This window comes from Falco biarmicus, chromosome 3 (assembly GCF_023638135.1).
Source record: "Falco biarmicus isolate bFalBia1 chromosome 3, bFalBia1.pri, whole genome shotgun sequence".
Classification (NCBI taxonomy): domain Eukaryota; kingdom Metazoa; phylum Chordata; class Aves; order Falconiformes; family Falconidae; genus Falco; species Falco biarmicus.
Window position 1 is genome coordinate 116,750,878 of NC_079290.1, and position 14,321 is coordinate 116,765,198.

The window sequence follows — 14,321 nt, forward strand, 5'->3', positions numbered from 1 at the left end:
AAAGGAAAGCATTCCTTCAGCCAGCTCCGCCGACGCCGTGCAGCCCCTGGGGGACTAATCCTGTTGATTTCCAAAAAATCACTGAGCAGAGACGATGGGCACAAGAAGGAGCAAGGAGCTGAAAACACAACCCTTTTCCCATATACACGCAGCGCGTGTTTCAAGTGAAGCACCACTTGCCTTCATCCTTTCAAGCACTGTAATATTATGCCTACAAGTAAAATTTAGCCAATATATTCCTCCCCCACGAGTTTAGTAAAATGGAGCCACAGGAGGTGGTGTGGAGCAAACAATCCTGCACAGCGTGTCCTTCCAACTGACAACACACAGCATCATACATTTCGCACCACCTCCCCCCGTACAACAAGCAGCAGCACCAGCTCTGTTCTCCGTCTCCTCGGAGGAAAACGAGAACATTAGGCATTTTATCCCCTGACAGTTCAATGGCATCAGAGGAGGAAACACCTACATGACAGAAAGTGTTAGTATAATCTCAGCTGGTAATAACTTTCTGGAGGAGATGTAAATGGAGAGGAACAGACTGCTAATGCCAGTATTTGCCAAAGACATTAAAGGTTACATCACTCAAAAGTGTATGTCACAGCTGCACATCCATTTTGCTGATAAAAATATGGCAATCCATTGCCTGAGTAGTCAGACTTCACTTCCCAAGGAGAGAGTTGAAGATTATACCATATGTTATACCAAATGTAATTTCCCCACATTTGCAGAAAAGCTTCCTAACGACATGTAATGAGCTATTACTGGCTAGTCTGGAAGCAGAAGCCTAGCTGACCAAATTCAATCAGCTTTCTAGCATTTGTTAAAAAGCTGTATGATCAACATGCTATTTATGCTAAAGTATCTTCTGTTTCCTCCAAAAATCTGGTGTCTATTAAATTGTCTGATGACCCTATAGATTAAAATTATTATGTTCCTACTTGTTGGTGCTTTAGCCCACACATCTCGAGGAAAGCGAGCTGGATTCTCTTTCAGCTCATGCACCAGCATCAATTTTGTTTAACTAAGTTCCAAATGAAGAATCTTTATTATTAGCGACAGAGCCAGGAAAGACACAGCTTGAATTTTAGATCCCAGATGGAGTCAGCAAAGCTGGCAGCCAGAAAAGCCATCTTTTTCTTTGCAATCTGAACACATTGGATGCGGAGCCATTGAGTGGCAATAATGACATAGCCCCACGATGCCATTTGACACTTCACAGCACATCGCTGTCCTTTTTAACTGACAAAACCCCCCACATTTAGTGCCACCAACTGCTAAATATAATCTATTTATACCATCCAGACCCGTTCTGCAGAAGATGCAAGCAGCGTGGTACTAGACATTCTCTCAAACCAAAGGGAGGATATTATCGGCTTCCACTGTTTCAGATTTCAGGACGTAATTTCTTCCTCCCATTTAGCATTACCTTATAGCACAAAAGTAGGAAAGAGTTGGTTAGCTTTTGAGAGGATGGCAGGAAAAAGAAAACCACAGTAGTTTTAATTTCAGTCTCATTGTTTTCTAGCTGCTGCTGCTGTTAGACTGCGATACATTGATGAATGTTATTAAATTTTTAATTTTAAGACATTTCATCACAGAGCTCACACAGGGCTTGCACAAACCCATTTCCTCCAGTCTTATCTGATATTGCTGGATTCTACTACAGCAAGAATCGTAGATGGAGCCCTTGGCTACAGTCTAGCAGCAAACATGCAGTATGACCTTCCACAAAGGCTTAACACACAATCTCTCCCTCCCCTTGCAGTATCTCTACCATTCAGCATATATTAATCACAGTTGCAATGTCAAAGAATGAAATCTTCAGCCATGAGGCTGCCCAGAAGCCTAAAGTCTTTACAAAGCGCAGAGCTGCTCCATGGCAGTGTTCATTCCTGTGAAAGATTTACATTCACAAAGACCACAAAACACACATTCTGGAGGAGGTACCCGCTTCTGCCCGAGGTCCTCCAGCACAGGGAAGCTAGTCTTGGACACAGCACACGTACAGACACCATCATCCCGCTGTCATGGTAAGGTGCTGCCTGTTCAGAATAATATCATTTTCTCAGCATGGCTGAACTGGCAACAGAATGCCTGCTTTAAGAGAAGGATAATATAAATAACATCCTGACTGTTATGCATCACTTAATAATCTCATAAAGAGATATGTAACAAAATCAAGACAGCTAGCATGGAAATCTCTGAGCACATAAAAGGCAACACCTCAGCATGCAGAGCAAAGGCAGCAGATTGCCTGTGGTCTTCCTGCCGCTCTGTTCCTGCTCCGTTCTATCATCGCTGATCAGCAGTGACCATCGATCACTGGCTGAGACGGAGCTTCGCTATCCCAGCAGTATGTGACTGCAACAGCTGCCGCCAGGCCTGCATTACTTCAGGGCCTCCCAAGAGCCAGTCTGTTCGTTTAATATCAGATAAACCCTCCAGCAGACAAGCCAGTCTGCTTTTGCAGGGGGGTGGGGAACAGGCTCGGCAGTCAGGCTCCTGCTAGCCCCGTTGCCTTCTCACAATGCCTGGAACAAGGAGACCTGAAGCAAAAGTCTTCCTTCATTATGTGTTAAGAGAAGGTGGACTTTACAGATATGATGGCCACATGAAACTGCCACCAAGAGCACAATTACTCCTTTTTCAGAGAAGTCTCTTCAACTTGCTTTAAAAGACAACAGCCACCATGTAATAACCCCCCCAACTTCCCATTCAACAGCTGCCAATGGATGTCGCCTTCTCTTTCTATGTGCCCTGTGAACAAAATTGACAGCAGTAAAAGTCACTTGAGAGGCCACGCAGGCATTAAGAAGACGGTTATCAACTGGAGAGGATCAGTTATTGACACAAAGCCCTAACACTGGGCACGCACCACCCATGCCTGTACAACCCAGGAAAAAAAAAAAAAGACATCCCCTGCCCCACAAAATTGCTGTATATGGATTACTTTGTTAATGGAGGCGGTATTATCTCGGAGTTAGTGCAGTCAGGCAATGCCAGGCTCTGTTCCAAGCTCCGCTGCTTATCCTTTGGACAAATTACTTTGATTCTCTGTGCCTCAGTCACTGCACATCTAGGACAATGACAAACTTTGCTTTTTAAAGCCACTTCCTCCACTCCCATTTTGGATTTGAAAGGTGCTGCAGAAGGGCAAAATAATAAAATCTATGAACACGACACTGAAAAACATGAGTGCTGTTACCTAAGTTTTATTTCAAGATCACATTAGCCAAAAGTGTCACCAAAAAAATTCAAAATAATATAATAAAAATATAGTACAATTTCCTCCGTGAAGAAAAAATAATTTTCTCCCTGAACTCCACCTACAAACACCTAAAGGGCTCCTAAGGCTTGTGCAGGCGCTGCTAGCACCCCTGGGAAGAGCATTTTGCAGAAGATCAACCCATCTCTCTGTTCTATACATCCTCCAAATCAATTTGTTAGGGAAGGAGATGGAAGCAGCACAGAGGCCAGCAGTTGCTGTTGGATTGTGTAGCTTAAATAAACACGAGGTCACACTCTTTGGGCAGTTCAGAAAGCAGGCAAGTGAAAGAGGGCAGCCTCACAATAACACAGCAGAAAGGAAAAGGACATCTAACAGGTGCAAAATGTTTATAAACTGAAGCCTAAATCTCATTAAATGTTTTTACAAGAAAAGTTACAAATTAAACAAGTAAAAACAATCAAAAAAGGCAAACTTTTTCAGGGACAGGAAGAACAACAAGGCAAGACATAACCAAACCAGGTAAATCAACAGCTGCTCCTGAGTTTATAGTAAACGAACACAAGTCTGTCAAATGGAGGGGGACAGGAGCCACAAGCTGTTCTCACAGTTTAAAACCTCAGTGTTACTCAAAGGGATTGCAATCACCATAGGAGATTTAATGCCAAGGCTTAGGAGCAGGCTTTAAAGAAGGTTTTTCCACTTCAAAGCACGTTTTCTAGTTTCCATCACTGAAGTATTATGACATCTTCACATCCAACATGCAATCTTGCCTCTTGAACACCAACTACATTTGTTACCTGCTTTGAAAGGAGGTTGTTTTCAGAGGGTAACACTGATGCAAAACATAGAAGTTACCTACACAAACCAGATCACATTGAAATTGCATTTCAAAACCAGTTCCAAATGTTTCTAAAACATAGAAACTTCCATTGGCCTTATTAAAAACAGATCATGAAACAACTTATCAAAATACAAACCACTCAAAACCAGAACAATTAAAACCAACTCTAAATGCAGAAGAACCAGCACAGTCTCTCAGCCGCAAAATCAAACATTAGGAAAGGCTGTGACAGGGCTATGGTGGAAGTGGTCAGGAATGCTCTGGAAATAGTGGTGTCTGGCCAAGTTCTTGCTCACCCATGTGTAAAGCTGAACCTTTGGGTAGGTTTCCTGTTGGACCTTGGGTAATTGCTGCAAAAGTAAGTAAAACAGTTAAAACACACACAAGAGAAGTGTATGCGCAGCTGGAACAGCATCTGCTTGGAAAAAGCCTTCCTCATTCCTTGGGGCTTGCAGCTGGTACCTAATTTTCTTGTTACGAAGTTTTAAAAGGGAAACCACATTGTAAGAAGGCACCTTGTAAGTGACAACATGGAAGTTTAAAAGACTGTCCTTTCAGGAACACTGCCTTGTGCTTTATTACCCTCTTTGCAAAGCGCTTTCTCCCTGGCCCAGCAGAGAAGGCTGAAGGCTTGACTACACAGCAGTTTACAAGAAGGAAATTTTCCTCACAAAGTGCTGTACACACATTAAATACTCTCATTTGCTACGTCTAAGCACGTTCTGAAGTAACAAGACAAAACGCCATAAACTTTAAGCAGTCTTATAGGAGTAAGATTAAAAAACAAATTACATTTCAATAAGCTTGGTTATCTCTGCAGGCCTTGGAGTGTTACAAAGCTTTTCCACATCATTAGAGGTTGCTTTACCCCTTCTGCATTTTGAAAAAAACCAACTCTGCTACCTTATTTTTTTCTTATTTGTGCACAGGCATCAGCATAACTCAGGAAATAGCATTTATAAACTGCAGACCCATCTGAAGGAACATGAACAACCACAGGGGTCATTCCCACTATCAAAAGAGTTTGGAGAAGAAGCATCTGGGTTGTCACATCCACAACACCGAGACTTTCATTTCTACAGCAGTTGCTCAGCAAGAGCAGCTAGTGACCACACAGGTCTCAAGCCAGCAAAGCAACTTGTTTGTGCCAACAGCTGGAGAAGAGATACCTCTGTTACACTCAATGTATATTTATCGTAAAGCTCAGAAAAGCTATGTTGTGACTGGATCATGCAGGCTGCTCCCTAGAGGTCTTCTAGGTCAGAGTTACAGGGGTCACGGAGCTCCAAACTTTTACTCATTACTCAGGCGCTCCAGTACTACTACCTTACAGCCAGTGTTACTGTGTACGCAGAACAGGCACCTCTACCCAAAAGAGTAGATCTGAAGGCCTCGCACAGCAAATCCTTGGCAAGAGACAGCTCAGCAGAATGCAAGAATCCTTGAATTCTTATCACAAAATATGAAACAACCATACTTACAAAACCATAAGAAACAACCCCCAACCTTGCTGTAGCATTTGCCCTTCTGCTTGCTCAGGGTAAGTCCTACAGCTTAGTGGAAGGCAACTTCCCTGGAATAATGCCCCTGCTGGACTCCACTGTTTCAAGATTCTCTCGGTACAGAACAGTGTGTGTCCTTGCCCAGTCGAAACTCAAAGTTTTTTCCATCCTGCCACTGCAGTCATGTGATTAATGTGAATCACGGTTCTGCGTAGCACTTCTTCCTTTCCAGGGAACATAACGTTTCTTGAGCAAATCCAAGTCTCCTTCATAAACTGCTGTATCAGCTTTTATTTACCCAAAGGAATAACTTCTTGTCAAAAAAAAAAAAAAGATACTTCTAGAAGAGATTTCAGAAGTGTTCTTGAAAAATCCACGTTTTGGGGCTGCATTGTTTAGGAAGGAGGGAAGCACTCCAAGACAGCCAACAAAAGGCAAACTCTCACCATCGCACAACAGTCCACATTGTCTGCAATAAGTTGATGCAATATGTGTGTCTGACTAGAAGAAATCACAACTTTTCACAAATGCTTAGCCTTCCTACAGTTAAGTTCCCCTCCCCTGCCATTCTGAGTCCCAGTCAAAATGGGTCATAGAAAGAGGGGTGTCATTTCCTACTGCCAGGGGTGCACCCTTCACCCCTACACCTGAGGGAAGACAAGAAGTTGTGCAAACTACCACCATGACTCATGAGTACTTCACACCAGTAAGAGGTTTGAGCTCCTCCACAAGAGGCAAAGTCGCAGGAGCAGACTAACCCCGTCAAGTATTTGGAGAGAGCTGTTATCTCAGTGCCTCACCTAACTATCTAACCCGGGGCTCAGACTAAGAATCCTTACGGCCATTACACATGGGGAAAGGAGACAATGACACCCTAAATCAGTTCTGTTCCATGGCAGTTCAGTTTAAAACATTTCAATTTCCTTCTCCTCAGGTACAGTCCATTCTCCCTCCTTCCCCAACAGCTGAGACCATACACATTTAGGATGAGATTTTCCAGGAAGTTCCACCCTCATTTAGAAACCAGGAGCCCTGATTATCTCAGCAAAAACATGTGATTTGCCACTAGAGAAGACCCTGGACCAGTCCTGGGGACCAGGGAGTATCACACTCCGCTAAGAACAGCCAACTCCTCCCACCACTGCCCTCGCCATAAGCCTCCTTGCAATCTGTTTTATCAGTTCCTACCCCATCCCCTACTCCAAACCCAATTTCACATCCCTCTAACAATTTAGCATTCGTAGGTGGATTTCATTTGCTTTGCAGTGAAAGCAAATTTGAAGCCCTCCTAGGCTCAGCCATAAATTTAATTCCTCCTTTATGTCAGCACAGCCCAAATCCTGTACCTTCCCTGAACACTTTCCATTCAAGCAAAATGATTTCGGGCAGGTAAAAACTGTTTCAAGATTAAAGTTTTTCCTCAGCCAGCACAGTACCAATCCACAGATCAGACTTTCAAGGCAGAATCTGCTAGCGCAGCACTCATTTGTATTTCACAGATTTGTTTCTCCTTATGTTCCCTTACACTAGTCTCCCCTTCCATCACCTTAAACCTAGTGTGTCTGGTTTTTTAAAGATATCAGTCTTTGTTATTACAGTAAGACCAGATGGTCTGTGACTCTTTGTAAGGTATTTCCTCCTCCTCCCTTTGATTCAAGAGGGATCCAAGAAAATAATTTCTCAGGTTTCTCCCAGGTTGTAAGAAGTCTAACAAAATTGCTAAGCATCATAAACCTTTACCAAACAAACCAAGCCTCAACGAGAACTGCTGGTGGAGTCCTGCTAGCAGGAGCACTCAGAGAAAGCAGTGGCTGGAGGTCAGACAGGAACCACCCCAGGTTCCCAGGTACCCAGGGGTGCATAATTCTGCCAAGAGTGATCCCGCTCAAAATAACATGAGGATATATGTCTGAGCAGCAGGTGGCACGAGCACTATCCCATATGCACAACCGCAATGTTAATGACCTATGAAAGCAGAGCTCCTGAAGTACAGATGTTCGGGTGGAAACTAAGAGCAGGCTATGTTTACGGAGGGAAATGCTTTTTCTATTAAGTTTGCCCTTCCCCTGCCCACTTAAAAATGGGCCTATCCAGCTACACACATTGCTGAGGACAAAGCTAAGCAGCAGAGTGCTGACATACAGTGCCAAGAGTCACAGTTATAAAAGTAGGAGCCTCATTATTTCTGTAGACTGATACAGACTACCCATCAGAATTGCCGAGGAGGATCTCATCAAGAAGGATATGATTCTATTTACTGTTGGATAAAGGGTAATAATGAAGTGTGAACGCTAACAAATGGTCAGCTGGCAGAAATCTTGTGGTCAATTATCAGTTTCAGCCACCCATTTCCAAGCAGATGTTCAAATTGCATCTCATCTTTACATCTGCTACAACACAGCCTCAGCAGCATTTAGATTCCAATGGGAAGCTGCAAGTAAATGTATCTATTCAGGTTTAATATCCTCTAGAAACTAGAATGAGAGGAAGCACAGCCCTAACCATAGGTCATCTCCCAGCTCACTCGAGATGGCTAGATGTGAAAAGTTTACTCTGAATACAAAAAGATTTCTTCCAACCAGTCTGTGTTCAAAGATTGCACACATGCCAGCCAGTGCAACCTTCAGCACAAAATCACCCAACACAGATATAAGAAAGTTGTATTTATAGCCTACAAGTGCAAGATACCACGCAGATAAGTGATAAGACAAAACCTCTGCTGTAGCCAGCCTGTAATTCACCCAGACAACAGAAGAGCAAGGAGCAGGAGACAGGATACAAGGAAGAACAGACAGATTACGTAAAAGAGGGGATAGCAAAGTCAAACACTACCATGAGACAAATGCCAGGAGATTTGCAATACAAAACAGAGCTGAAGATCTGTAGCAGCAATATATTAGTTACCGCTTCCCAAAGGGAATTCCCTTGAGGACTCTGAAACCTGCTAATTTTCCTTTAGGAATTTCTTGGGATCTCTCTGCATTTCTGCATCTCCTACACAAACGATATATGAGATACCGCTGCGGATCCAGGTGCACTGAAATACTACACAGGGTCAAAGTCAGCCCACTGAGGAGGTTTTTCTGTGACAACTGGGGAAGCCCGCGCTGTCTGTCAGGCTGAATTCCAAGCCTACAGCTATTTGGAATAAGAGAGGTTTGCACTAATAGGAAAATCAAATTGTGTGCATCACAGACAATGTTCTTCCCTGGCAAAATAGATCTCTATTCCACTCACCAGCCTTGTTCATTTGGAGCTCCTGCCTGATTTTCTGTGACTCAGAACATACGTCTTGCATTTTTAATTTGAAAGGAAGAGAAAACAGGCCATTTTGGCTTTCCTTGCATAGTCCCCTCTGCATTACTTATGCTGTATTCATACACTGGGAAGCAGCCCTGTGGCTATGCAGCTGTTCGTGCTGCCCAGATAAGTGCATGCTCCGTGCAATGAGCCACAAAACTGTCAGTTTCTTATAACTCTCAAGAAATGACAATTATTGCTTATGAACGCTCAGAATAACCACAGTGGGAGGCCACCTCTAGAAGCTACCAGAACACTCTTTACCCTTCAGAACATCCCAGTTTACCCATCAACCTGCCAGATACTGTTCTTCAGCTGATATCCATTGCTGCTCTTCACTTTAAACCTCCACAGCATTCCTGATGTACAGCAGCAAGCCCCCTGTATAATGTTTCCCAGGTATCCCAAATTGTGAAACTCATCTGAACCAGTCCTGGAACAGGACTGATTGCTGTACAGGAACTCACTGGTGGTAGTGCTAGCAAGTATAGCAGGCACTTTTTATTTCCCTATTTTGAACAAGGATGTTCAAAACATCAAAGAATACAAGTTCAGCAAGCCAGGCCTCCTGCTAGGATAGCTGTCCTCCACCCTGCCCTCCTTACCAGGACAGTCTTACCCCATCCCATCGGGGGTTACCAGGTGCAGGAGCTACAGTTTTCTTCATAGGGATGTGCACACTCTGAATATAAATGTTCCTTTTGCTCAAGTTCTGCTTCCAAAACGCATAGGTGTTGTTTCAGTTTTTAAAATAAAAGACAGTGTTAATTTTTTTAGACAATTTGTCAAATTAGGTTACATAAGACTTTGCAGAAGTCCTGCAGGACTACTGCAGCCATGAACTTCTTGCAGCACTATTCTGTGATTGCAAACATAAAAGTATTTATTCGAATAAAGCTGCAAAGGTAACACACTGAGAGCAAAGTAGGAGTGAGTGTCAGCTGAGTGAACCAGCAAGTGCCTGTCCTGACTAACAAGCCAGGAACCTGCAGCGAGCCCTCAAAACCAGCAGCTTTTCACTTTACTCGAGGCCACACTGGGAACGGCAACACACGGAACATCTGAGCGCCACAAGTCTGCAGCGGCCACGGGGACAAACCACTGAACTGACAACTCCAGGCCCTGGAGTGCAGGGGTGAGAGCACACAACCCCCCCTGCACAGCACCCGGAGCTGCTCGGCTGCTGCCATCTGCCGGAATCACTCCAGGAGGAGAGGAGCCAACAAGCCAAAACAGCACAAACATTTCTTCTGCCCCGCAGACCACTTGCCCAGGACTGTCTTAGCAGCCTTCTTTCCAATTTGGATCAGCCCTATGTTCTTCCTCCTCTTACAGCATCTTACAGGGTAAAATATTAAGTGCTTCCCCCTCTATTTCAGTGCATCTTAAGAAAAAAATAAACGATAAAACCAGCAGCACATGACTAACCAAACTGGTTTAGGAAACTACTGGGATATTTTTCAAAGTGCAAAGGCATTTAGAGGCTCCTAAGAAATTACCTTTCTTCCTCCTCCTGTGGCACAGGAATAACTTCACCAGGTTTCTTCCCACCGATTGTCTCTTCCTGCCCAATCTGGCCTACAGCTGTATCACTGAACTAGAAAGGTAAGGAAAAAAAGGGATTAACACCTAATTTAAAAATCATTCCATGTAAGTCTCGCTTAATATAAAAATCTCACTTTCCCCCACTTGAAAAACCTTCCCTCACTGTGTAAAAATGCACACCTGTGTGCATATGGACATTACTGCAAGCAAAAATCAAAAGGAATGGAAATAAAAACATTTCAATTACAAGAATTAAGATGTGTGTTTACTTTAATGGTGTTTGATGGCTGTTCAGGTTCTGTAGACTCCCCTTGATCATCCTCTGGAGTGTCCAATTTCCTTGAAAAACAGATCTTTGCTGCTTTGGAAAGTTCTTGGTTTCTGGACCCAGAAGATGGTGTGGGACACCTTGGCAACACAGGTGCTGAACTCTCATCAGCTGTACTCTGGCCACAGGCAAGGTCAGAAGAGGGCACACATCTTTCCACACGATCACCACAGAAATTAGACTCATTCCTGCTCTTAGACACATCCCTGCTCGTAAAGGGAGTCTCTCCCTGGCAATCCACACCCAGGCTTTGCCGGCCATTAGACACCAGCCCCTCCAACTCTTCGAGAACACAGCTAGTAGCAGCTTTATCATACTCCAGGCAATCGCTTATGATTGCTTCTGAAAATTCTTTTTCAACTTCCTCCCAATAATTGGCCTCCAGAGACTGATCTACACAGTCAGCATCAAATGGGCTAAGACTCAGAAGCTCCTGAATGTCAAGGTCAGACAGCATGCGAGTTACTTGGAGCGACTGCAGATGGTTCTCATCCAAAGTAGTGTTTTCATTCACAAGTCTAGGATGACACTCAGAAGTGACTGGAGAACACTCTCTGGGCAGAGGTGCATCTGGTTCCTCTGCGATCTCTGAGGTTACCTTTGCATCTTCACTGATAACTGATGCCCCAGTACAGCTGCTGCTCTCGCCCTTTTCAGTCTCTCCATTTACATTTTGGCTCAGAGTGCTCCTTCTAGTTAGGTACCGCTCAGACTCCATGCAATCATCTGCCAAGATTTCCTGGATCTCTTCCTCAGTGTAACTGAAAGGAGAATTCCCTTCTTCACCGTCTGACGGTTCCAACAAGGAGTCATCTGGCTCACTATCATCAAAACATCTGGTTGTATCTAGAGAAATTACTACATCGTTGTATTGTGATGCAGGACTGGCAACAAGGTCATCATGGCCAGCATCATCCAGAAAATGAGGGGACCCTTGAAAGCCCACAGAACCTGGGGAGGAGAGCAGCAGTTTCTCTGAGGGATCTGGAATGCTACAGTGGTGACTCAACACACAAGCTTTCTTAGCTGACTGCATGACCTGAACCTGCTCTGCGGAATCCAACAGCCTTTTGGCCCTGGGAACAGTATCACAAACAGTAGGTGTAGATTCGTGACAAAGGCAAAGCCCAGAGGCCTGAGGGGACTGGTCATCCATGCTGCTGTCTTCCTGTGCCTCAGTGACCCTGTGCCTGCTGCTTTCAGCTCTAGAAGTCTGTTCTGAAGTTCATCTGATCCTGGTGCCCTCTGAGCAGCCCTTTGACAAAAGAAATCAGTGGGAGTCAGCTCCAACACGCCAGCAAAAACAACATCCTAAATAAAAGAAACTCAGTTGTTTTCCAAAGATGCAGTAATATAACGAGGAAGGTCAAACCACTAGCTGAGGCACAACAGTTTTAACTCCTCAATCTCTGTTACCTCTGACCATTTTAGGTCTTAACAACATATAATAACCACCAGTCCTTCATTCCATGAACGTTCTCACGCACAAGGTTGTTTGGCTTTCTCAAGCACAACTGATACAAGCCCCAATCATCAACACAATCTGTACCATCTCCTCCAAAGCTGCTGTAAATCAGTCACCCTAACACCAGATAACAGTACGTACAAATTACATTCTTTATGACCTTATATTTCAAGTACAGAGCACGCTTTTGGTATTAAACAAAGCTTCACAAGTGTCTCAACCCCCACCTCCATCCTTTAAAGATACTAATGTCTTTTTTGGGTTAGGAAAAACTGAGCAACGGAAGAGTAACTCTGTCAGGGAGCTAAGAGGACATTCAGCACAGTATTAGTCACTAACACACTCATACAAAACATAAATTATAATGAAAGATCAGAAGATAAAGAATCTTCCCATAAAATTCAATAGTTTTAAGATATTCACAAATAAAACCTGTTTTCCTCTTAGTGAAGACTCACACTAACATGAATCTTTTGACTTAAAAGCCCTGCACTCGACTCTCACGCAGCAGGAGAATCTGGACTAAGGAAAGGTATTTCCTGTCCTCTTTGGCCAAGAAATTTAAAGGAATAACTTTTGTCTTTCTGTTGCTTTGACTACTTACTGCTTTCAAAAAGAGGTGGTGGGGGGTGTACCTACTCCAGGAATAAAACCCAGGCAGTTCTGCTGCTTGCTTTTGTTATTCTGTCCTAATAATAAAAAAGCAAGCACTTTCACAATAATGCTGTAACCACACTGAAGGAAGAAAATACCTCAGGAACCTGCTATGTACGTACAGTACCTATACAAGAACACATGGAGTCATGAGCAGTCCTCACTAAATAGCACTTGCCTGGAGTTCTGTAATTCAGCACCACTGCTCAAGTGCTTCAAAGAGAAACAAAAGACAAACAGGAATAAATTAAACATAGATTTAGCCCTACAGAGTAAAGCAGTCTGATAATCAGTTCCTAACCGATAAAGACTTGGAAGAGAAACAAATGTTTTAAGCCTTTTTGCTGGAACTGGCTTCCAAAAAGTACATTTGGAGATGTTCACGTGCTCAGCCTGTAGAGGAGGAAATGGTTTCTTTACTGCTGTGACCTTCCCAAGCCAACTGACTGCAGCCTACGCTGGGTCTGTACCTTCAGCCCTAATCAACTGGTTCTGGACTCTGATAACTATGCAATCGATGATTGATAAGCCCAGACAGAGCCCCTTGCCATTTTCTGTAGTAGCGTGTTGGGTTCATGGACTGTTCAAGGATTGATACCAGGGAACGCTCTGTAAGGGTTGGAATCACTCAAACTGATGTAAGCCAAGGCCGCGGGCTGCCAGTCTCTCACCCTGTCCCTCATTCCAGCACTGGTGCTTGTACAGTCAGACCAAGCTGGAGCCAGCTCACCCCCAGCTGCAAAAGCACCAGCATGGATGGGCCATTCTACCAGGGGCTGCCAAAGGAGGGCTCTTTGGAGAGTTACACATGCTTTATGTGGGTTTCTAGCACAGTTCCAATAAATAACGAGATCAAAATACAAAGCTATTGAGAAACACAGCTCTGCCAAGGCTCGTGGACTGGCCACCTTGCCTCATCCACTCTCTGCAGCCACACACAGATCTCGCAAGCCTGCAGGGCTCCACTGCTGTGGGATCTGCTCCCTGAAAAGAGCAGGGGGCACCTGCTAGAGAAAACCATCACAGGCCACAGGGCACGAGCCCGCTCAGCCGAGGTTTGCCCACCGCCTGGGTTTCCTTCTTCGAACCAGCAAAATCTCGAGGCGTGGGGATCCCGCTCCCACCTCACCCGAGAGCACGAAGGCAAACGCCAGCGTTACACCCTCACAGCTCCCTCACCTCACCCTGTCACGGGCCTACTCGCGCCGGCTACCGGCTTGGCCCTAACGGCTGCCCCTACCTCAACGGCCCCGCCCCGAGGGAGGGGCCCGGCCCACGCCCTCCCCCCGGCCAGGCAAGACACTGGGCGCCCCCGGCCCGGAAAGAGAAGTGAAAAAAAAAACCCAAATAAATAAACAGAGAGCTACAGTAAGTCAAATGAACCGTCGAGGCCTACGCGAGGCCGAGCGGCGCAACGGGCCACTCTGCGCTCACCCGCCGCCATCTTAACGGCG

The 14,321-nt window shown here is 44.6% G+C and overlaps 1 protein-coding gene across 3 annotated transcripts in view; it reads right to left on the reverse strand.

Moving 5' to 3' along the window:
• Positions 1-14,311, reverse strand: part of S100PBP (S100P binding protein) — a 27,622-nt gene extending 13,311 nt beyond the window's left edge. Inside the window, exons 1-4 of one of the 3 annotated variants that reach the window (XM_056331315.1) lie at positions 12,995-14,311; positions 12,818-12,902; positions 10,690-12,003; positions 10,375-10,472 (exon numbers count right to left, since the gene is read on the reverse strand). In XM_056331315.1, coding sequence (XP_056187290.1) covers positions 10,375-10,472; positions 10,690-11,904 — 1,313 coding nt within the window. In that variant the 5' untranslated portion in view covers positions 11,905-12,003; positions 12,818-12,902; positions 12,995-14,311. The other 2 variants (XM_056331316.1, XM_056331314.1) reach the window with 2 other exon arrangements.
• Positions 14,312-14,321: the final 10 nt, after the last annotated feature.